This window comes from Leucoraja erinacea, chromosome 2 (assembly GCF_028641065.1).
Source record: "Leucoraja erinacea ecotype New England chromosome 2, Leri_hhj_1, whole genome shotgun sequence".
NCBI lineage: Eukaryota > Metazoa > Chordata > Chondrichthyes > Rajiformes > Rajidae > Leucoraja > Leucoraja erinaceus.
The window spans coordinates 133,481,939-133,505,878 of record NC_073378.1 but is presented as its reverse complement, the minus strand read 5'-3'; the positions used below and the strand labels follow the sequence as shown (position 1 = coordinate 133,505,878).

General features: G+C 44.4%; 2 protein-coding genes across 11 annotated transcripts in view; one reads left to right on the top strand and one right to left on the bottom strand.

Annotated features, from left to right (window-relative positions):
• LOC129715847 (uncharacterized) overlaps nucleotides 1-20,273 on the top strand; it is a 93,865-nt gene extending 73,592 nt beyond the window's left edge. For 5 of the 9 annotated variants that reach the window (XM_055665787.1, XM_055665767.1, XM_055665761.1 and 2 more), the window contains 6 exons: nucleotides 3,325-3,387; nucleotides 6,579-6,641; nucleotides 9,827-9,919; nucleotides 12,908-13,060; nucleotides 15,425-15,555; nucleotides 17,445-20,273. In XM_055665787.1, coding sequence (XP_055521762.1) covers nucleotides 3,325-3,387; nucleotides 6,579-6,641; nucleotides 9,827-9,919; nucleotides 12,908-13,060; nucleotides 15,425-15,555; nucleotides 17,445-17,753 — 812 coding nt within the window. In that variant the 3' untranslated portion in view covers nucleotides 17,754-20,273. The remainder of the gene's footprint in view (nucleotides 1-3,324; nucleotides 3,388-6,578; nucleotides 6,642-9,826; nucleotides 9,920-12,907; nucleotides 13,061-15,424; nucleotides 15,556-17,444) is intronic. The other 4 variants (XM_055665754.1, XM_055665776.1, XM_055665740.1 and 1 more) reach the window with 4 other exon arrangements.
• Nucleotides 20,274-20,387: 114 nt separating this feature from the next.
• LOC129715905 (uncharacterized) overlaps nucleotides 20,388-23,940 on the bottom strand; it is a 101,629-nt gene continuing 98,076 nt past the window's right edge. For both annotated transcript variants that reach the window (XR_008726567.1, XM_055665798.1), the window contains one exon: nucleotides 20,388-20,689. The gene's annotated coding sequence lies outside the window, so the exon portion shown is untranslated. The remainder of the gene's footprint in view (nucleotides 20,690-23,940) is intronic.

The following is a 23,940-nucleotide window of genomic DNA, read 5'->3' as shown; positions in this document are numbered from 1 at the left end:
TTTTCTTTGGATTTGCACAAATGTCTTTTATATATTCCATTGGTTTTGTAGTCCCAGATATAGTTAGTGATAGTAGAATCAATTATTTTATTTAAACTTTTGGGGAGATATATCGGTATTGATTGAAATAAATATAGGAGTTGTGGAAGGAAGATCATCTTTATGGCATTTACTCTACCTATAAGGGAGATAGGAAGTGTTTTCCAAAATTGAATGTAGGCATATAGCTTAGTAACTAGACTAATTGGGACCCGTTGGATCCCATGTTCACACGGGAGGGCTGGTCCGCCGACGCAATATTCCACCTCTCCACCAATTCCAATATTGGTGGCCAGTGGGGGGGGGGTGCTTTCTGGAGCGCTGGTATGGGTGTTGTTGGCTGCAGGGACTGCTGATCTCCAGAGGACTAGTATGGACATTGTGGGCCACATGGATTCTTGGGGTGGCACCTCAAGCCTGATGTGCTGGCAGCTCACTCACGGCTGGTGGGCTGGCAGTTGAATCATGGCTATTTCTTGAAATTCCATTTCAAGCAAAGTGCAAGGCCACCAAATTCAAATCAATTTTCCTACCATTTCAAGCAGGGTGCAAGGCCACCAAATTTGTACAGTTTATTACCTCTTCGAGCAGGGTGCAAGTTTCATACCACTTCAAGCCACCAAATTCAGGTGCAGTTTCATACCACTTCAAGCAGGGTGCAAGGCCACTAAATTCAAATGCAGTTTCATACCATTTCATACAGGGTGCAACGATACCACATTCAAATGCAGTTTCATACCATTTCATGCATGGTGCAAGGCTACCACATTCAAATGCAGTTTCTTACCATTTCAAGCAAGGGAAACCACCATAAAACCTCCATAAAACCACACAAAATATCATACTGACAGTTCAGTAGACATGCAGTGTGTTCAGTTGATTAACAGCTCAGGCAGAGCCTTTTCTGTTGCCTTTTCACTTCAACCCACCCACCCCAAACAACCCTTTGCAGTGCCTTTCCACTTAAACCCAAACCCCACCTAACAACCCTTTGCGGTGCCTTTTCACTTCAACCCACCCCCCCCCCCCGCCCACAAACAAACCTTTGCAGTGCCATCTCACTTCAACCCCAACCCCCCCTAATCCCAAACAGCCCTTTGCAGTGCCTTTTCACTTCAATTCAACACAACCCCCCCCCCCCAAACAACCATTTGCAGCGCATTTTTACTTCAACCCAAACAACCATTTGCAGTGCATTTTTACTTCAACCCAAACAACCATTTGCAGTGCATTTTTACTTCAACCCAAACAACCATTTGCAGTGCATTTTTACTTCAACCCAAACAACCATTTGCAGTGCATTTTTACTTCAACCCAAACAACCATTTGCAGCGCATTTTACTTCAACCCAAACAACCATTTGCAGTGCATTTTTACTTCAACCCAAACAACCATTTGCAGTGCATTTTTACTTCAACCCAAACAACCATTTGCAGTGCATTTTTACTTCAACCCAAACAAATATTTGCAGTGCATTTTACTTCAACCCAAACAACCATTTGCAGTGCCTTTTCACTTCAACCAAAAAAACCGCAAACAACCCTTTGCATTGCCTTTTCACTTCAACCCAAAACCGGCCCAAACAACCCTTTGCATTCCCTTTTCATTTCAACACAAAATCCCCCTAACTACCCTTTGCAGTGCCTTTTCACTTCAACCCTCCCAGCACCCCCACAAACAAACATTTGCAGTGCCATTTCACTTCAACCCAAACCCCCCCCCCAAGAACCCTTTGCAGTGCCTTTCCACTTCAACCCAAACCCCCACCAAACAACCCTTTGCAGTGTCTTTTCACTTCAACCCCCCCCCCCCCCCCCACAAACAACCCTTTGAATTGCCTTTTCACTTCAACCCAACCCCCCCCAACAACCCTTTGCAGTGCCTTTTCACTTCAACACAAAATCCCCATCAACCCTTTGCAGTGCCATTTCACTTCAACCCAACCCCCCCCCCCACAAACAAACATTTGCAGTGCCTTTTCACTTCAACCCAACCCCCTCCCCCTCACAAACAACCCTTTGCAGTGCATTTTTACTTCAACCCAAAAACCCCCCAAACAACCAATTGCAGTGCATTTTTACTTCAACTACAAAACCCCCAAACAACCATTTGCAGCGCATTTTTACTTCAACCGAAACAACCATTTGCAGTCAATTTATACTTCAACCCAAACAACCATTTGCAATGCATTTTTACTTCAACCCAAAAACTCACCAAACACCATTTGCAGTGCATTTTTACTTCAACCCAAACAACCATTTGCAGTGCATTTTTACTTCAACCCAAACAATCATTTGCAGTGCATTTTTACTTCAACCCAAACAACCATTTGCAGTGCATTTTTACTTCAACCCAAACAACCATTTGCAGCGCATTTTACTTCAACCCAAACAACCATTTGCAGTGCATTTTTACTTCAACCAACCCAAACAACCATTTGCAGTGCATTTTATCTTCAACCCAAAAATCCCCAAACCAACCATTTGCAGTGCATTTTTACTTCAACCCAAAAAACCCAAACAACCATTTGCAGTGCATTTTTACTTCAACCCAAACAAACCATTTGCAGTGCATTTTTACTTCAACCCAAAAAACCATTTGCAGTGCATTTTTACTTCAACCCAAACAACAACCATTTGCAGTGCATTTTAACTTCAACCCAAACAACCATTTGCAGTGCATTTTTACTTCAACCCAAACAACCATTTGCAGTGCATTTTTACTTCAACCCAAACAACCATTTGCAGTGCATTTTTACTTCAACCCAAACAACCATTTGCAGACTGCAACCCAAACAACCATGCAGAGGCGGATGGGGGGGGGGGATCTGAGCGAGGTGGCCAAAAATGAGAGCCGTAGGTGGCGGCGTTCCCTCGGACATCACAGCACAGCGAGCCAAAAGTGGTCAAGATCAGACTTTTAGTAATATAGATTAAAGGTGGGAAATTTGTTTTAAATAGGAGGAGTGTTTTCTAGTCACGTAAACTCCGAGATATCTAAACTTTTCGGTAACAATTCCGAAGGGAAATTTTTGTAGTTGGGAAAGGGTTTTCTGGGATAGCTGCCATGTTTTGGGTAGTAGGTGGGCTGTGCTCACTTTGCACTGATCCTCAGTGCCTCCCCCCACCCCACCTCCATCTGCTACTTTGGGTGGGTGACGAAGCCTCAGTGGTGAGACGGAGCCAGACGGTGCAGTGAGCCTCTTGGGGTTTGGGATGTCAGCCACAGCTCGATGTCGTTGGAGTTATCTCAGCTTCAACCTCCTTCTGTTCACGCTCTTCCCAGCAGGTAGATCAGCGTCAATCCTGTTTTCTGGACAGCAGAAGTCTTCTCTGAGACGTCCTGCAGGTGAGAGGCTCCTTGCCCTGACGGGACCGGGGTGGGAGGAGGGGGTGACAACGGGCACGACATCCCGACAACAGGAACCGGAGGGCCAATGTGTTTTTTATATAATGTTTATTTTATTAGAAGCAATTGTACAAGAATAAAGCAATCGGCATAGCAATTATACAATTTTCGTACAGCTTCATTCTTAACATTTTATAAATTGATACACGAATCGGAAAAAAAATAAAAAGAAAAGAATGAAGAAAAAGAAGAAAGATAGAAAAAAGAGAGAAAAAAAGACCCCTGATCTGCCAAAGAAGTGCGAGAAGAAAAAAAAGAGAAAAGAAAAAAAAACGGAGATATGTCTTCCCCTTTCCCCCTCCACCCCCCCTGCTTACCCATCCCAAGCATTGGTTTAAATTTGTGTTCAACCATTCTATTGTTGAAGAAATTCAGTGAAAGGGACCATGTTTTGAAGAATTGGTCTGATTTATCAGCCAGAACAAGCCTAATTTTTTCTAGATGTAGTGTCTCGGTCATTTCTGTGATCCACATCTTCACTGTGGGGACTGTTATCTTTTTCCAGAATTTGAGTATAAGTTTATTCACAGTTATTAAACCGTAGTGAAGGAAACGACTCGGAGGGATCTGGGAATAACCGTGCATAGTTCCTTGAAGGTGGAATCTCATATAGATAGGGTGGTAAAGAAAGCTTTTGGTATGCTAGCCTTTATAAATCAGAGCATTGAGTATAGAAGCTGGGATGTAATGTTAAAATTGTACAAGGCATTGGTGAGACCAATTTTGGAGTATGGTGTACAATTTTGGTCGCCCAATTATAGGAAGGATGTCAACAAAATAGAGAGAGTACAGAGGAGATTTACTAGAATGTTGCCTGGGTTTCAACAACTAAGTTACAGAGATAGGTTGAATAAGTTAGGTCTTTATTCTCTGGAGCGCAGAAGGTTAAGGGGGGACGTTAGAGGTCTTTAAAATGATGAGAGGGATAGACAGAGTTGATGTGGACAAGCTTTTCCCTTTGAGAAGAGGGAAGATTCAAACAAGAGGACATGACTTCAGAATTAAGCGACAGAAGTTTAGGGGTAACATGAGGGGGAACTTCTTTACGCAGAGAGTGGTAGCGGTGTGGAATGAGCTTCCAGTGGAAGTGGTGGAGGCAGGTTCGTTGGTATCATTTAAAAATAAATTGGATAGACATATGGATGAGAAGGGAATGGAGGGTTATGGTATGAGTGCAGGCAGGTGGGACTAAGGGGAAAAAAAGTTGTTATATGGTTATATTGTTATATGGTTATATGTAATTGTTATATGGTTATATGGAATGTCGTTAAATTAGAACAGCCCTCTGACATTCCTAAAATTATTCGTTTTGCATCTGACTCAAGTTGAATTTTAAGTGTTTTAGAGATGATATGGAATATTCCCATCCAGAAATTTTGTGTTTTTATACAGGATGCGAACGAATAAGTTAAGGTAGCTTCTTCGAGGTGACATTTATCACAGATAGGGGAGACAGTTGGGAAGATCTTATTCAATCTGGTCTTTGAATAGTATAACATATGCAATATATCAATATATCTGTACCCATAAAAGGACAAACGTGTGTATGTGTGTACATAATCTCGGATTTGAAGGTATCTAAAACGATTGTTTGCGTTCAAGTGACATTGCTCCTGTAGTTCTTGAAAAGAAAAGAAAGTCCCCTTCTTATAGAGGTCTCCCACAGTATTAATTCCTAGGTTTTTCCATTGAACAAACACCCTATCTAAAGTAGGTTACACAAAAAAGCTGGAGAAACTCAGCGGGTGCAGCAGCATCTATGGAGCGAATGAAATAGGCAACGTTTCGGGCCAAAACCCTTCTTCAGACTGATCGGGGGCGGGGGTGGGCGGGGACAAGAAAGGAAAAAGGAGGAGGAGCCCGAAGGCTGGGGGATGGGAGGAAACAGCAGGGGGACTGAGGAAGGGGAGGAGACAGCAAGGACTAACAAAATTGGGAGAATTCGATGTTCATGCCCCCAGGAGTCTGCATCCTGGGGGCATGAACATCGAATTCTCCCAATTTTGTTAGTCCTTGCTGTCTCCTCTCCTTCCTCAGTCCCCCTGCTGTCTCCTCCCAGCCTTCGGGCTCCTCCTCCTTTTTCCTTTCTTGTCCCCGCCCACCCCCGCCCCCGATCAGTCTGAAGAAGGGTTTCGGCCCGAAACGTTGCCTATTTCCTTCGCTCCATAGATGCTGCTGCACCCACTGAGTTTCTCCAGCTTTTTTGTGTAACCTTCGATTCTCCAGCATCTGCAGTTCCTTCTTAAACCTAAAGTAGACAGTTTAAACGAGGGATTGTTATCAACAGGCAGAAGGAGAGACAAATTTCTCAGTTTAAGACTTAATTTCAACTGTTTCCAGATACGTAGGGTACTGTGTATTATCGGATTTTGCTCATACGTTGACTTATTCAGATGTATTGGAGATAGAAGAATCGAGCCTATGTTAAAAGGCAAACAATCTTCCCCCTCCATTTTTAACCAATTTACCTGTTGACATGTATCGTCCAACCAGAAGATTATATTTTTAATGTTAGTCACCCAGTAGTAGAAAATAAAGTTAGGAAGAGCTAATCCTCCGTTTTCTTTGGATTTGCACAAATGTCTTTTATGTATTCTATACGTTTTGTTGTCCCAAATAAAGTTAGTGATAGTTGAATCAATTTTTTTTAAACTTTTGGGGAGATATATCGGTATTGATTGAAATAAATATAGGAGTTGTGGAAGGAAGATCATCTTTATGGCATTTACTCTACCTATAAGGGAGATAGGAAGTGTTTTCCAAAATTGAATGTAGGCATATAGTTTAGTAATTAATGATGGGAAATTTGTTTTAAATAGAGAGGAGTGTTTTCTCGTCACGTAAACTACGAGATATCTAAACTTTTAAGGGAAATTCTTGGAGTTGTTAAAGGGTTTTCTGGGATAGCTGCCATGTTTTGGGTAGTAGGTCTGTTGTGCTCACTTTGCACTGATCCTCAGTGCCACCCCCCACCCCACCTCCATCTGCTACTTTGGGTGGGTGACAAAGCCTCAGTGGTGAGATGGAGCCAGACGGTGCAGTGAGCCTCTTGGGGTTTGGGATGTCAGCCACAATTCGATGTTGTTGGAGTTACCTCAGCTTCAACCTCCTTCTGTTCTTGCTCTTCCCAGCAGGTACATCAGCGGCAATCCCGTTTTCTAGACATCAGAAGTCTTCTATGAGACGTCGTGCAGGTGAGTGGCTCCTTGCCCTGACGGGGCCGGGGTGGGAGGAGGGGGTGACAACGGGCACGACATCCCAATACCAGGAACCGGAGGGCCAATGTTTTACATGTAGGGTAGTGAGTATATGGAATGAGATGTCAGAGGAGGTGCTTGCGGCAGGTACTATTACAACATTTAAAATACATTTGGACGGGTAAATGGACAGGAAAGGATTTGAAAATAATATTTCAAAGAGGAAGTTGCCTTCCTCACACCGTGGTCCATTCCACTATCCTCGTAACCATCCCCCTTAGAGCAAATGCAGGTAATGCCCCGTCTGTCCTTTCACCTCTTCTCTTCCCACCATCCCAGGACTCAACTAGACATTCCAAACAATTCATGATCACTTGCACAGAGTCATGGAGTCATACAGCATGGAAACAGGCCCTTCAGTCCAATCCACCCAGGCCGACCAAGATCCCCAAATAAGCTAGTCCCACCTGCCCGTGTTTGAACATATGCCTCTAAACATCTGCTATCCATGTATCTGCCTTTTAAATGTTATTATTGTACGTGTCTCAAATACATCCTTTGGCAGCTTGTTCCATATACCCACCACAGAAACGATTGCCCCTTAGATTCTTTTAAAATCTCGTCTTAAACCTATGCCCTGTGGTTCTTGATTCCCCTACCCTGGGAAAAAGACTCTGTGCATTCACCCTATCTATTCCCCTCATGATTTTATACACAACTATATGGTCACACCTCATCCTCTTGCACTTCAAGGAATAAAGTCCTAGCCTGCCCAACTTCTCCCTACAGTCTAGGCCCTTGAATCCTGACAGCCTTGTAAAGTTTCCCTGCACTCTTTCCAGCTCAATCACATCCTTCCTATTCAAGATTCAAGAGGGTTTATTGTCATTACAGCCATGTACACAGTACACAGTGCAATGAGATAGCGTTTCCCTAGAACCTCGGTGCTACATAGAACACAATTGGACAATATGCTACATATATAGATATACTACACTAAAGTGCAACAAAGTAAATAGAAAAACTACAAAACAGCAATGCAGGACAGTAGACAACAGTGCATCAGACCAAGGGTGCAGTGTAGAGTTTATGTAGCAACAGAGATGGGGGGGGAGTGGTCGGGAGGTGTAATCACCCAGGGAGGTGTATTCAGATCAGTCCCCGAGCGTTGTGTCGGATGGCCTGCGGGAAGAAGCCGTTGCATAGTCTGGATGTGAGGGACCAAATGCTTTGGTACCTTCTGCCAGATGGGAGGGGGGGAGAAGAGTTTATGTGAGGGGTGTGCGGGGTCCTCTGCATCGGTGGTTGCTTTGCGGGTGCAGCGTGTGGTGTAGATGTCTGAGATGGGGGGGAGAGAGACTCCGATGATCTTTTTGGCTGTCCTCACTACTCGCTGCAGGTTCTTGCGGTCCATGCTGGTGCAGTTTCCAAACCAAGCAGTGGTGCAGCTACTCAGTATGCCCTCTATAGTCCCTCTGGAATGTGGTGAGGATGGGGGGGGGCCGGGAGGTTGGCTTTCCTCAGCTTCCTCAGGAAGTGGAGACGCTGCTGGGCTTTCTTCACAGTGGAGCCGGTGTGGAGGGACCAGGTGAAGTTCTCCGCCAGGTGGACACCAAGGAATTTAGTGTTCTTCACAATCTCCACTGGGGAGCCATCGATGTCCAGTGGTGCATGGTCCCTCTGTGCTCTCCTAAAGTCAACAACCATCCTGGTTTTGTCTACGTTCAGAGAAGTTGTTGACTTTTCACCAAGTTGTCAGTTGTTTCACCTCCCCTCTGCATGCTGCCTCGTTGTTCTTGTTGATGAGACCCACCACAGTCGTGTCATCGGCGAACTTGATGTGATTTGAGCTGTGCAGTGCTGTGCAGTCGTGAGTCAGCAGTGGACTGAGCACACAGCCCTGGGGAGCCCCTGTGCTCAGTGTGGTGGTGCTGGATGTGTTGCTCCCGATCCGGACTGTCTGGGGTCTCCCCGTCAGGAAGTCCAGGATCCAGTTGCAGAGGGAGCTGTTCAGGCCCAACAGTCTCAGCTTCCTGGTCAGGTGCTGGGGAATGATAGTATTGAATGCTGAACTGAAGTCTATGAACAGCATTCGGACGTATGTGTCCTTTTTGTCCAGGTGGGTGAGTGCTAGGTGAAGGGCGGTGGTGATGGCGTTACCAGTGGAGCGGTTGGGTTGATACGCAAACTGCAGGGGGCTCAGGGTGGGGGGTAGGAGGGTCTTTATGTGCCTCAAGACCAGCCTCTCGAAGCACGTCTTGATGGTGGGGGTGAGTGCGAAGGGGCGGTAGTCGTGTGGCAGGACACAGGTGACTTCTTGGGCACAGGAACAATGGTGGTGGTTTTGAAGCACGTTGGATGCTCAGGGAGATATTGAAGATGTGTGTGAGAACATCTGCCAGCTGGTCTGCACACCCTTTGAGCACTCTACCGGGGATATTGTCTGGGCCAACAGCCTTAGGTTGACTCTGCGCAGTGATTTTTTTCACATCAGCTGTGGTCAGGCATAGCACCTGGTTGTCGGGAGGGGGGGGGTGGTCTTCCTCACCACCACGTTGTTCTGTGCTTCAAATCAGTCGTAGAACACGTTCAGCACATCAGGCAAAGAGGCATCGCTGTCACAGGCTGGTGTTGATTTCCTGTAGTTGGTGATGGCTTGGATGCCTTGCCACAACTGCCGTGTGTCCCTGCTTTCACTGAAGTGGCTGTGGATTTACCGGGCATGCGCTCGCTTTGCTTCCCTGATGGCCTGGGACAGTTTGGCCCTCGCTGTCCTCAGGGCCTCCTTATCGCCTGCAGTGAAGGGCATGTCTCGGGCTCTCAGCAGCGTACGTACCTCTGCAGTCATCCATGGCTTACGGTTAGGGCGTGTGGTGATGAGCATGGTGACAGTAACGTCATCAATACACTTACTGATGTAACCAGTCACTGATGCCGTGTACTCCTCCAAGTCAGTGGTGCCTCCGGTGGTTGCTGCCTGCTTGAACATGTGCCAGTAAGTGCACTATAACAGGGTGACCAGAACTCAACACAATACCTCAAGTTCGGCCTCACCAATTCCTTGTAAGCTGCCACACAAAGTATAATTGGAGCGATATTGACTCCGGGTGGCGATATTCAGTTGTTTTTGGTAGGTGGATACCGTGAACCTTTCTCATTCTCTTCTTTCTTGATTGCTTCAGGACAAAGAGCCAGAAGACGCAACCTCAAGAGAAGAGGATCATCGGTGCTACAACATCCAGGAATTCGTGTGTCAAGAACGGAATGCCGGACCGGTACGGTTGTTAGACCCACTCTCCCTCTTAGCTTGTGGCTCCAAAACGAAGGCGGCTTCTGGTATCATATTCTCTTCCCAGCTGCTCGGGATGTTGGGAATGGGGGTCCATGGCACCACACGTTGGGTTGAGCTCCTCTCCTGGTTTCCGCCTGACTTCAATGTTTAGGTTTATTATTGTTATGTCAACTGAGGTATTGTGAAAGGTTTTGTTTTGCATGCTATCCAATCAGATTTGATACTGTAGATAAATCCAATCAAGTTAAACTCAAGGACAATAGGTAGAGTAAAAGGAAAGATACAGAGTGCAGAATATAGTTCTCATCATTGTAGTGCATCAGCTCCAGAGATAAAGTCCAACGTCCACGATGGGTTAGAGGTGAAGTGAACAGTACCCTAACGTATAGCAGTACCATTCAGAAGCTGAATAGCAGCAAGGCACAAGCTGTTCCTGTGCCTGGTGATGAAGGCTTTCAATCTTCTGTATCGTCTGAGAACAGGAGCGGCGAGAAGGGGCGACTGCTCTTGAGCATTCCTGCAGCTTTTGCCATGTTTTTACCTGGAGGGGCAATGTTTTACACGTAGGGTAGTGAGTATGCCAGAGGAGGTGCTTGAGGCAGGTACTATTACTACTTTTTAGATATGTTATGGGAAAAAGAGTAGCAAAGTCAAATGTGGGTCCCTTGAAGGCAGACACGGGTGAAATTATTATGGGTAACAAGGAAATGGCAGAAGAGTTGAACAGGTACTTCGGATCTGTCTTCACTTAGGAAGACACAAACAATCTCCCAGTTTTTCTGGAGAACAGAGGATCTAAGGGGGTAGTGGAACCTAAAGAAATTTTCATTAGGCGAGAAATAGTAATGGGTAGGCTAATGGGACTGAAGGATGATAAATTTACTGGGCCTGATGGTCTGCATCTCAGGGTCCTCAGGGAGGTGGCTCTAGAAATAGTGGACGCATTGGTGATTATTTTCCAATGTTCGATCGATTCAGGATCAGTTCCTGTGGATTGGAGGATAGCTAATGTAATCCCACTTTACAAGAAAGGAGCGAGAGAGAAAATGGGGAATTACAGACCAGTTAGGCTGACCGGTGGTGGGAAAGATGCTGGAGTCAATTATTAAAGAGGTAATAATGGGGCATTTAGATAGCAGTAAAAGGATTAGTCCAAGTCAACATGGATTTATGAAAGGGAAATCATGCTTGACTAATCTTCTGGAATTTTTTGAGGATGTGACAAGTAAAATGGACGAAGGGGTGCCAGTAGATGTAGTGTACATTTCAGAAAGCCTTTGATAAGGTCCCGCATGGGAGACTGGTAACTAAATTTAGAGCACATGGTATTGGGGGTAGGGTGTTGACATGGATAGAAAATTGGTTGGCAGACAAGAAGCAAAGTGTAGGAGTGAACGGGTCCTTTTCAGAATGGCAGGCAGTGGCGAGTGGAGTGCCGCAAGGCTCAATGTTGGGGCCGCAATTGTTTACCATATATATTAATGATTTGGAAGAGGGAATTAGGAGCAACACTAGCAAGTTTGCAGATGACACAAAGCTGGGTGGCAGTGTGAACTATGAAGAGGATGTTAGGAGGTTGCAGGGTGACCTGGACAGGTTGAGTGAGTGGGCAGATGTGTGGCAGATGCAGTATGATATAGATAAATGTGAGGTTATCCACTTTGACGGCAAAAATAAGGGGGCAGATTATTATCTCAATGGGGTTAGGTTAGGCAAGGGGGAGGGGCAGCGAGACCTGGGCATCCTTGTACACCAGTCACTGAAAGTTGGCGTGCAGGTACAGCAGGCAGTGAAGAAAGCTAATGGAATGTTGGCCTTCATAACTAGAGGATTTCAGTATAGGAGTAGAGAGGTTCTTCTGCAGTTGTATAGGGTTCTAGTGAGACCACATCTGGAGTATTGTGTCCAGTTTTGGTCTCCGAATTTGAGGAAGGACATCCTTGTGATTGAGGCAGTGCAGCGTAGGTTCACGAGATTGATCCCTGGGATGGCGAGACTGTCATATGAGGAAAGATTGAAAAGACTAGGCTTGTATTCACTGGAGTTTAGAAGAATGAGGGGGCTCTTATAGAAACATATAAAATTATACAAGGACTAGGCAAGCTAGATGCAGGAAAATTGTTCCCAATGTTGGGCGAGTCCAGAACCAGGAGCCACAGTCTTAGAATAAAGGGGAAGCCATTTAAGACTGAGGTGAGAAAAAACTTTTTCACCCAGAGAGTTGTGAATTTGTGGAATTCCCTGCCACAGAGGGCAGTGGAGGCCAACTCACTGGATGGATTTAAGAGAGAGTTAGATAGAGCTCTAGGGGCTAGTGGAATCAAGGGATATGGGGGGAGGGCAGGCACGGGTTATTGATTGGGGACGATCAGCCATGCTCACAATGAATGGCGCGGTGCTGGCTCGAAGGGCCGAATGGCCTCATCCTGCATCTATTTTCTATGTTTCTATGTCTATGTTTCTAAATGTTGTTATTGTACTTGCCTCAAATACCTCCTCTGGCAGCTCGTTCCATATACCCACCACCCTCTGTGTAAAAGATTGCCCCTTAGATTCCTAAACCCATGGCCTCTGGTTCTTGATTCCCCTACCCTGGGGAAAAAGACTCTGTGCATTCACCCTATCTATTCTCCTCATGATTTGACACACCAGTATATGATCACACCTCATCCTCTTGCACTTCAAGGAATAAAGTCATAGCCTGCCCAACTTCTCACTACAGTCTAGGCCCTTGAATCCTGACAGCCTTGTAAATTTTCTCTGCACTCTTTCCAGCTCAATTACATTCTTCCCATAACAGGGTGACCAGAACTGAACACAATACTTCACGTTTGGCCTCACCAATTCCTTGTAAGCTGCCACACAAAGTATAATTGGAGCGATATTGACTCTGGATGGTGATATTCAGTTGTTTTTGGTAGGTGGATACCCTGAATCTTTGTCGTTCTCTCTTCTTTCTTGATTGCTTCAGGACAAAGAGCCAGAAGACGCAACCTCAAGAGAAGAGGATCATCGATGCTACAACTACCAGGAATTCGTGTGTCAAGACCGGAATGCCGGACCAGTACGGTTGATAGGCCCACTCTCCCAAACGAAGGCGGCTCCAAAACGAAGGCGGCTTCTGGTATCATATTCTCTTCCCAGCTGCTCGGGATGTTGGGAATGGGGGTCCATGGCACCACACGTTGGGTTGAGCTCCTCTCCTGGTTTCCGCCTGACTTCAATGTTTAGGTTTATTATTGTTATGTCAACTGAGGTATTGTGAAAGGTTTTGTTTTGCATGCTATCCAATCAGATTTGATACTGTAGACAAATCCAATCAAGTTAAACTCAAGGACAATAGGTAAAGTAAAAGGAAAGATAGAGTGCAGAATATAGTTCTCATCATTGTAGTGCATCAGCTCCAGAGATAAAGTCCAACAATGGGGTAGAGGTGAAGTGAACAGTACCCTAACGTATAGCAGTACCATTCAGAAGCTGAATAGCAGCATCCTGAGTCTGGTGGTGAAGGCTTTCAAGCTTCTGTATCGTCTGAGAACGGGAGCGGGGAGAAGGGGGCGACTATGTTCTTGAGCATTCTTGCAGCTTTTGCCAGGTTTTTTTGTGATTCATCAAAAAGCCGGGAAGGTTTTCCTGAGGAAACATCATTAATACGTCTTGCTATTTTGTTGCTCTGCGTGTATTGGGTTGAGCGACTGCCCCCCCCCACTCCCCTTTGTGTGGTTGGTTGCCATCGTGCAGTTAGCACACATCCACTTGTTTTTAACCTTTGTTTAGTTTAGTGATACAGCGCGGAAACAGACCCTTCGGCCCACCGAGTCAGCAGCGACCAGCGATCCCCGCACACTAACACTATCCTACATACACTAGAGCCAATTTACAATTTTACCAAGCCAATTAATCTACGTCTTTGGAGTGTAGGAGGAAACCGGAGCTCGCGGGGAAAAGCTCCCCACGCAGGTCATGTGGAGAACAGAACGTACATACTCTGTACAGACAGCACCCCTAGTCAGGATGGAACCCGAGTCTCAAGCGCAATAAGGCAGCAACTCTACCGCTGCTCCACTGTGCTGCCCTTGTGGTTTATAACAAGGATTCCTGACAACCACCATCCTGTCTGAGGCATGGTCATCAAGGTGGATAAGGGAGGCAGAGGGGGTGAGTGTCTGCCACTAATCTCACTTGCCTTTGCTTTAGCACTGGTAGCGGTGGAGTAGAGAGGAGGAAACTGTTGTCGGTTTCTAGTATTATGAAAACTTCCAGTATTAGGATAGGTATATACACTATTATTTCACTTGGTGTGCAGTGTTCTGGCCACCGAGCTAAGCATGTAAACTGGAAAGGGTGCAGAAGAAACTGGGCTTTGGGCTATAAGCGTGGATGGGCTGGACTTTTTTCCCTGGAGTTTAGGAGGCTGAGAGGTGACCTTATAGAGAGTTGTATACAATTACAGGGCCATTGATAAGATAAATGGTCACAGTCTTTTACCCCTGGTGGGGAAGTCAAAAACAAGAGGGCATAGTAGGTGTAAGGTGAGAGGGGAGAGATTTAAATCGGACCTCAGGGGGAAGAAGGTGATGAGTATGTGGAACGAGCTACCAGAGGAAGCTGTAGGGTGGCTACAATTACAATGTTTAAATGATAAGCTTCCAGAGGAGGTAGTTGAGGCTGGGACTATCCCAACGTTTAAGAAACAGTTCGACAGGTACATGGATAGGACTGGTTTGGAGGGATATGGACCAAGCGCAGGCAGGTGAGACGAGGGTAGCTGGGACATGTTGGCCTGTGTGGGCAAGTTGGGCCGAAGGGCCTGTTTCCACATGGTATCACTCGATGACTCTGACATTTAGACCAGGACATGAATAGGGATATGTGGCAAACACAGACAAATGGAACTGAGTGGGTAACTTGGTTGGCATAGATCTGCTGGGTTGAAGGGACTTGTTTCTATCCTGTATGGCTTAATGACTTTAGTTACCAAAAACCAGGTTTCAATACTGACCTCTAGTGCTGTCTGCGTGGAGTTTGCATGTTCTTTCTGCAACAAAATGAGTTTCTTCTGGGTGCTCCGGTTTCCTCCCACATCCCAAAGGTGTGTGGATTTGTAGATTAATTGCCCTTTGTAAATTGCCCAGGCAGTGGATGCTTAAATGGCATAACATAGAACTAGTGTGAACAGGTGATCGATGGCTGGCGTGGACTTGGTGGTCCGAAAGACCTGTTTCCATGCTGTTTTCAATCAATCAATTTGCTCTTCATATAGCAGGGTGCATAGTCGAATGGAATCAAGTGGAGCTGAGGAACTCAGGCAGGCTGGCCCTTCTCGCTTGGTGTGTGGCTCCTGCATCAAATGTGTTGGTGATAGTGAGTGTGGTTTGCAAAGCTGACATCAACTTGAAAGATATCCTTAACCAGAGCAGCGGGTTATCAGTACCCTGGAAGAGGTCAGTTCCCGGAGGTCAACTGAAATGTGACATTTATTTTTCAGAAGACGACACCTCACTACGAGTTATTGGAGAAATTGCCTTCCAGCTAGATCGTAGGATCCTGTTGTATGTCTTCCACACAGGAATCCGGATGTATGGATACAGAGTGCTGAACATCTCCCAGATCACTCAGGTCTGTACGTTTAATACGTTGCATCTCTCCATCCTCAGGGACGGAGTCTGAAAGGGACAGTGTTCAACTAATCTCCAACAAAAGCAGAATTATGCAAAGATGCCACAAAGGCTGGGAGTTTTCTCTTTGGAGAGTAAGAGGTAGAGGAGTTACAAAATCATGACGACCATGGATAAAGTGAACGTTCGCAGTCCTTTTACCAGGGTAGAGGATTAAAACCTATCACTCTAGGATTAAGGTGAGAGTGGAAAGAATTGAGAGGGATCTCAGGGGCAATTTTTTCACTCGGAGCATAGTCTGTGTCAGGAATAAGCTGCCAGAGGAACATATACAAGGAGGAAACAGATACAAATAACAAATTTTAAATACATTTGGACAGATATATGAATAGGAATGGTTTAGAGGACCATGGGCCAAATGTAGAGGAAATGGGCCAAATGGGTGAAGCCCAAAACACCAACTTGGTTGGCATGGGTTAGGTGGGCCAAAGGGCTTTTTTTCCTTTCTCTATAGCTCTATGATTCTCAGGCTGGACAGTTAATTGCCGAACTACCACAACTTAAACAAGTGCTCAGGCCACATGTATGATGACCCAACACTATTACACATTACACGACTCAGCTTGTTGACACATACACCATGGAATTGAGCACAAAAGTAGGAATCTGTGCAGGGGATCATCTAGGTCAATCCCGGAGTAGCCATCCTGACTTCATCTGGTGTTCCCGTATATCGGTGAGATCAAGCTTAGGCTCAGTGACTGTTTCGCTAAGCACCAGCGCTCGGTCTGCTCAAGCCTGCTGCATCTCCCGGTTGCTAACCAATTTAAGCCTTTTTCCCATTCCCATACTGGGCTTTCTTTCCTGGGCCTTCCCCATTGCCAGAGTGAGACCACATGCAAACTGGAAGAACAGCACCTTATATTCTGCTTGGATAGCTTCAACCCAAGAGTACGACCATTGTGGCAGGATAGACAGTCAGAACCATTTTCCCTGTGTAGAAATGTTAAATACGAGATAACATAGCTTTAAGGTGAGGAGGAAAGTTTAAAGGAGATGTGCGGGATGTTTTTTTTTACAGAGTGGTGGATGCCTTGTACACACTGCAAGGGGTGGTGGTGGAGGCAGATACAATAGTGGTGTTTGAGGCTTTTAGTTAGACACATGGGTATGCTGCGATCGGAGGGATATAAACCTTGATCTTTTCAATATTATTGTTGCCATTTAAATATATCTAATGTTCCAGCCTCCACCACCCTGCATGGCACGGAATTCCAGAAATGCACTGCTCTCTGAGAGAACACCTCACTTTTAAGTAACTGGCCCCTTATTTTGCTGCTGTCTCCTATTTGAAACTCTTCCATTGGTGAAAGTATCTCAACATATACCCTAAAGAGTCTGAAGAGTCCCAATCTGTGACATTGTCTATTCTGTCCACAGATGCTGCCTGACACATTGAGTACCCCCAGCACTTTGTGCTCCAGATTCCAGCATCTACAGTTCTTGTGTCTCAACCTATCCTGTCCGCATGAAGTCACCTCTCATTCATCTAAACTGAAAGAAATTCATAGGGCTGTACAGTACTGAAACGGGCCCCTTCAGTTTGGGCCTGTCTACGCCAACTCAATTGGCATTCTGGGCTAATCCCATTTGCCCATATCCCTACAAACCCTTCCTATCCATATACCAACACTGTCTTGCACGACAACCTTCTCCTCCCAGGAGCTAGCCTGGCGAATAGCCTTTGGACCACCTTCAATGCTATCATATTGTTTTCTTTTGGGGTAAGGAACCTTAGTGTGTAGAAGGCATGTGTATAGTGAAGGCAGATTTTTGAGCGAAAGCTTGCGTGTGATAAATTGTAGTCTGATTGGAGTGTTTCCTCTTTAGAAGTGTAAACATCCTGCGGAGCAGGATGCAATGAACCATCGCTACCGAGAACTAATACAGAACCTGGGAAACTTTGGCTATAGCATCCAAAAGCACGCCAGATTTGCAGAGGATATTGTCAACACCTTTGGATTCCTGAAGGAGAAGCCTCTGTGCCCGACTTTATTAACCACCTACAATGATGTACAGTATCTGCAGAAAATCATTCATGAGAACGCTCCACACAATTTGGTGCTTGACCTCATGGTGCTACTTAATTGCTTGGCGGACATGTCAAGGAAAGATGGGAAACCACTGTTCATTTGGTAGAAACTATAGTGCAAGATAACAAGTGGCAGACAGAGCAAACAAATCACAACCACACATTGTAAAGTCAATAAAACTGGCACATGCTAATCTGTAATCAAACTTGAAAGTTATCATGTTCAGTTTTATCCTCAACCAAAGTTATTTTTGGTTGATGTTTGTTATTGGGAATTGACCTGATGATAAGATAGGAAAGGTTTAGAGGGATATGGGCCAAATAAGGGCAGGTGGGACAAGTATAGGTGGACATCTAGGTTGACATGGGCAAGTTGCGCGGAAGGGCCTGTTTTTGTGCTGAATGCGTCTATGACATAGTGAACCCCAACCGTTGTGGCAAATAACCCCTTCCCTGTTTCCTATGAAGTGCCCCTCCGTTGACTCATGGGTGTGCAGTCTTTGCCTCCACTTGCCCACCTTTCCCACTACCTCCTGTTCAGTGGGCCGGTAACATTCTATATTGCATTCTGCAACATGCAAGGCAATGGAATGGCCACCAGGAGTGGCCAATTTGTCAGCTCTTAAGAAATACAATGAGGCGATATCACCCCAATGGAAGGGCATTCGGCACGGGGAATCCTGTTGTCATTCCTGGAAAAGATGGGAGAAAGAAGGGGCTGTCTGCCTGACAAGTAGCCATCATCTTCACTCAAGGGAGTTAGATGTGGCCCTTGTGGCTAAAGGGATCAGGAGGTATGGAGAGAAGGCAGGTACAGGATACTGAGTTGGATGATCAGCCATGATCATATTGAATGGCGGTGCAGGCTCGAAGGGCCGAATGGCCTACTCCTGCACCTAGTTTCTATGTTTCTAACACGCACCTTCTCACCTCCAACTATGTAAATCTGATGTGGAGAGTCGTCTGACTTCCAAGCTCATGCACCTCTTCCCACTGTGTGTTGAATGGAAGTCTTGTATTTCTGTTGCACTTTAAAGCTGACCTTCCACCCTCTGTCACTCCCGAAAAAAAAGCCTGTTTCATTTCAAAACGCATTGATAGTTTACGATTATTTAAATGGTAAATGTAGCTTCAGAAGCGTTTTCATTTTGCATGTTAAAACCCACCTGAGAACCATGGGAGATTTTGCAATTTTACTGAGGGATTTTTCACTTTTAAAACTTTTCATATAACAAATGAATAAAGATAAAAAAGTCAATAATGCCTTACTTTTGATAAAAATGCAGCGAGCAAACGCGATAATTCCCGATATTTTGGATCTTTAAATCTCCACGGCAAATGTCCGCTGGTCATTTCCGCTGGATTTGCACCTTCAGCTCCCTCTTGAATTTACCTTAGTTTCTATCTTTTTTTTGGACTGTAAATTTAGGTAGCTGTGCCTCACGGTCACCCCAACTGGAACAGTAAATTGCTGCTCAAAAACTGGCTGTTTTCGATGTTTTTAACGGGTGTGAAAGTGCGTGTTTTCCCATTCACTAACATGTACCGGATGTATAGCATGTACTCCACTTCAAATTTTCAGTCACGTGGGTGCGGATCTACGCTCCAATGACCTTTCGTGAAATCACCCTATTCCCAAATGTCTTTGTCATGCGTTAACCAAGGTTTCCCTTCCACAGTTGGTAGAGCTCTCTACCATATCAATCTCACTTCCTGCATTTCTGCTTGTTCATTCCCGCCCCAATCAGAGTAAGAATATGGTTCCTCGTGTCCTCACCAGCTACGTTGATGTCAGACCTCCCTTTATTTTCTGCGATTACATTTGAATTTCGCCCTACAGTTTTTAAACTCTTCTAGGTGTGCCTCTTGTACAAACTTGCTGTTCAGCATGAGTTGTTTTTTTTTGTATTATCCTGTCCTGAGTGAACCTTAATCATGTTCTAGATGTGGCAATCCCACCTGTTTTTTTTGTGGGCATGTTTAACTTAAACCTTTTGAATCTCCATTTTAAATGCTTCTGGATTGCTCTGAACCTGATTTCCCTTCATTTTTTCCAGTGTATTTTTGTTCAATTGCATTTGGATGAGTAACATTGGTTACCTACTGTATTTTCAGTGCTTTACCTCTATTTCACCGTTATCTTCTTTCATAACTCCGCTCAATCTAACGGAATAGTGGTGACTACCATAAAATACCACAATTTAATGTTCCAAAACTGAATCCAAAATCGCATCTGTTTGTGGCTTCAATTCTTGTCAGTCTTGTTGGGTCTTGGTTATAAACTTTTCCTGAAGCTGTGTTGGAATTCTGCATTCTTTGTAGATAGACCATAATCCCAGTCACATCATGGGCATCAAAACTATAACTGTCCTAATATTGTTACATGTTAGAAATTTATCTGTGTTTTCAGTGGACACTAAAGATTAATTCCATGCGTTGCCATGGAAAAGCCAGGAATTAAAAGTAGAGCAGATGTAGAATAGACAGGTTAATAGACAAATAAATAGTTAAAGTTCAAAGGAGATGCACAGAGGATGGTAGATGCCTGGAATGTGCTGCTAGGATGGCGATAGAAGCTAATACAATAGTAGTAATTGACAGATACATGACTATGCAGATAATGGAGGGATATGCTTCATGTGCAGACACCGGAAAGTAGTTGAGCGATATCATGTTCAGCACCGACATTGTGGACCAAAGGCCCTGTTTCTGTGCTGTTCTTTTTTTATGTTTTAAAATAGTTACGAACAAAGTGTGGTTGAGGGCATCTACTGGTAATTTGTTAGTATGGGATAGGAATAAATCAAAAAAAGGCCCTGAGCATCCCAGGGTAATGACAAGAAGAGCGTTTGACTTTTGCAACGTGTTTTATTTGTTTCTTGAGTCCAGGATTCCCACTGTCATCAGCTCTGTTGTCTCGCTCATCAGAATGTAATAATGCAGTTCGGTCTGGCTGCTACAGTGGTAGAGGAGGTCTTCTCAATGCTGAACCCAGGCAAATCAAAGTGGCTGGCTGGGAATGGTCACATAGCCCCATAACCCACTGTAAGATGGGACAGATTTAAAATTAGCTTCATGGTTTCATTTTTGTTTAATAGCTTTAAGTTTTAGAAACACACACAACAACTATATATGTAAAATTATATGTGTATCACTCTGCTGTATTCAAACATAAAAATGTTGGAATATTTTGCCAGTTGGCCATCTTATTAAATTAAATCTATTATATTTGCTGTGTGCCTTTACGTGAAGATGTAGATAGTCTGTTTTTGTGGTTGTTATTATCTATATACCTACGGCACTCAGTGGTGGAAGACAAGCCTCAATGGTGATTTGCTCTACATTCTTAAAATATTTGCTCCACGCTCTTAAAATACACAATTTCACTTCAATTTAGAAATCTTCCTTTCTGGTATCAATTAATATTTTAATTAAGATAACTTTCCATTCTTGTCACAGCATATCATCACCAGCAAGAGTGGATGATTTTGGTGAGGAAACAGGAACCTGAAATAAGTTATTAATTTACTCTTCTATTGCTGAAGATCTTTAATTTTACTTTACTCTTTAATTTTTGCTTTAGCCATTTAATTTAGTTCAGAAACACAGTGTGGAAACGGGTCCTTCGGCTCACCGAGTCCCCGCTGTCCATTGATCCACTGTGCACGAGTTCTATCCTGCACACTGGGGAAATTTACAGAAACCAATTAACCTACAAACCTGCACATCTTTGGAATGTGGTAGGAAACCAGAGCACCCGGATTAAACACACAGAGAGAACGTACAAACTCTGTGTAGGCATGACTGCACCCGGGACACTGACGTTGTGAGGCAGCAACTCTACTGCTGTGCCATTGTGTTGACCCTTTCAGAATGTGTTTGGTACCCATTTTCTTGAACTTTTGATGAAGGTGTCTCAAAGGTGAAGGACAATAAAAATGAATGAATTAATGTCGGGGTGGAAGATTGCAACCTTCACGTGGTCCGCCCTGTTTCGACTAATGCAATCAACTCGATATGCACAAATGGAAGATCAAATAGAACAAGTTGTCACGAAAGAAGAAGAAGAATGAATAAGTCTATTGGCCAAATATGTACACATACAAGGAATTTGCCTTGGTGCTCTGCTCACTCGCAAGTAACAACACAACATCCAGTAAACAGTTAAGAATAAAACATTATAGTTTAAACATGTGAATTAATTAAATTACCAGAGCAAAAGGAGGCTACAGACTTTTGGTTATTGAGTAGGGCTACTGCTCGTGGAAAAAAAGTGTTTTTATGATGGCTTTGACAGTCCAGAGTTGCCTTTCAGAGGGAAGTGCTTGAAAGAGTTCGAAGCACCAAGCACAAAAAGGAAGCATGGGTCAGGTGTAGGCATCTTGGATAAAGTGAATCCATGGAGGAGTATTGGGTATGCGGGCAAGTCAAGTCAAGTTTATTCGTCACATACACATACGAGATGTGCAGTGAAATGAAAGTACCAAAGAAAGAAATCAGGAGATAATAAGAGGGCATGAGATAGCTTTGGCAGAGAAGATGAAGGAGAACTAAAGAAACATTCTAAATATACTCACAGAAAAAGCGAATAGGGCCCTCAAAGACCAAATAGCACACCTATGAGTGGAGCCGCAGGAGATGTGTGAGGTCCTCAATGAATATTTATATTTTATTTCTACCATGGAGAAAGATATATAAAGACTAGGGAACTCAGGAAAGTGAATGAGGATGTTTTGGGGATAGTCTGCATTACTGGAAAAGAGGTGCTGGACATTAGGCTCGATAAATCTCAGAGGTTTGATCAGATATATCTGAGAACACTGCTACTGACTTGAGAAATGGCAAGTCTGAGACCATGAATGGTATGTTAGCAATCATAGCAAAAGGATTTGAGTATAGGAGCAGGGAGGTTCTACTGCAGTTGTACAGGGTATTGGTGAGACCACACCTGGAGTATTTGGTCTCCAAATCTGAGGAAAGACATTCTTGCCATAGAGGGAGTACAGAGAAGTTTCACCAGACCGATTCCTGGGATGTCAGGACTTTCATATGAAGAAAGACTGGATAGACTTGGCTTGTACTCGCTAGAATTTAGAAGATTGAAGGGGGGGGGGGGGGGGGGGATCTTATAGAAACTTACAAAATTCTAAGGGGTTGGACAGGCTAGATGCAGGAAGATTGTTCCCGATGTTGGGGAAGTCCAGGACAAGGGGTCACAGTTTAAGGATAAGGGGGGAAATCCTTTAGGACCGAGATGAGAAAAACAAATTTCACACAGAGAGTGGTGAATCTCTGGAATTCTCTGCCACAGAAGGTAGTTGAGGCCAGTTCATTGGCTATATTTAAGAGGTAGTTAGATGTGGCCTTTGTGGCTAAAGGGATCAGGGGGTATGGAGAGAAGGCAGGTACAGGATACTGAGTTGGATGATCAGCCATGATCATATTGAATGGCGGTGCAGGCCGAATGGCCTACTCCTGCACCTATTTTCTATGTCACTATATCAACAAGGCATGATTAGTACGTTTGCAGATGATACTGAAGTGGGTGGTGAAGTAGATAGTGAAGACTGATCTGAAAAATTGGTTGGTTGGGCAGGTGGACTGAGTGATGGCTTAATATAGAGAAATGTGAGGTTTTCATTTTAGGAGGTCTGTCAAGGCCAGGATCAGAATGGTAGGACTCTTCGACATGTGGAGCAGAGGGATCTAGGAGTGCAGCTACATAATTCCTTGAAAGTGGCGTCACAGGTAGATAGGGTGGTCAAAAGGCCTTTCAGCACATTGGCCTTCATCAGTCAGAATATTGAGTAAATTATGTTTAAGGAAGAACTGCAGATGCTGGAAAATCGAAGGTAGACAAAAGTGCTGGAGAAACTCAGCGGGTGCAGCAGCATCTATGGAGCGAAGGAAATGGGCAACGTTTCGGGCCGAAACCCTTCTTCAGACCCTGAGTATACCTAGAATATTGAGTACAGATGTTGGGGAGGTTATGTTGCAGTTACAGTGCATTGAGAAAGTATTCAGACCCCTTCACTTTTTCCACATTTTGTTACCTTACAGCCTTATTCTAAAATTGGTTAGTCATTTTTTTTAATCATCAATCTACGCACAATACCTCATAATATAAAAGCGAAAACAGGTGTTTAGTAATTATTGCAAAATAACTAAAAATAAATAACTGATTTACGTAAGTATTCAGAGCCTTTGCTGCGACTCAAAATTGAGCTTTGGTGCATCGTGTTTCCATTGATTATCCTTGAGATGTTTCTACAACTTGATGGGAGTCCTCCAGTG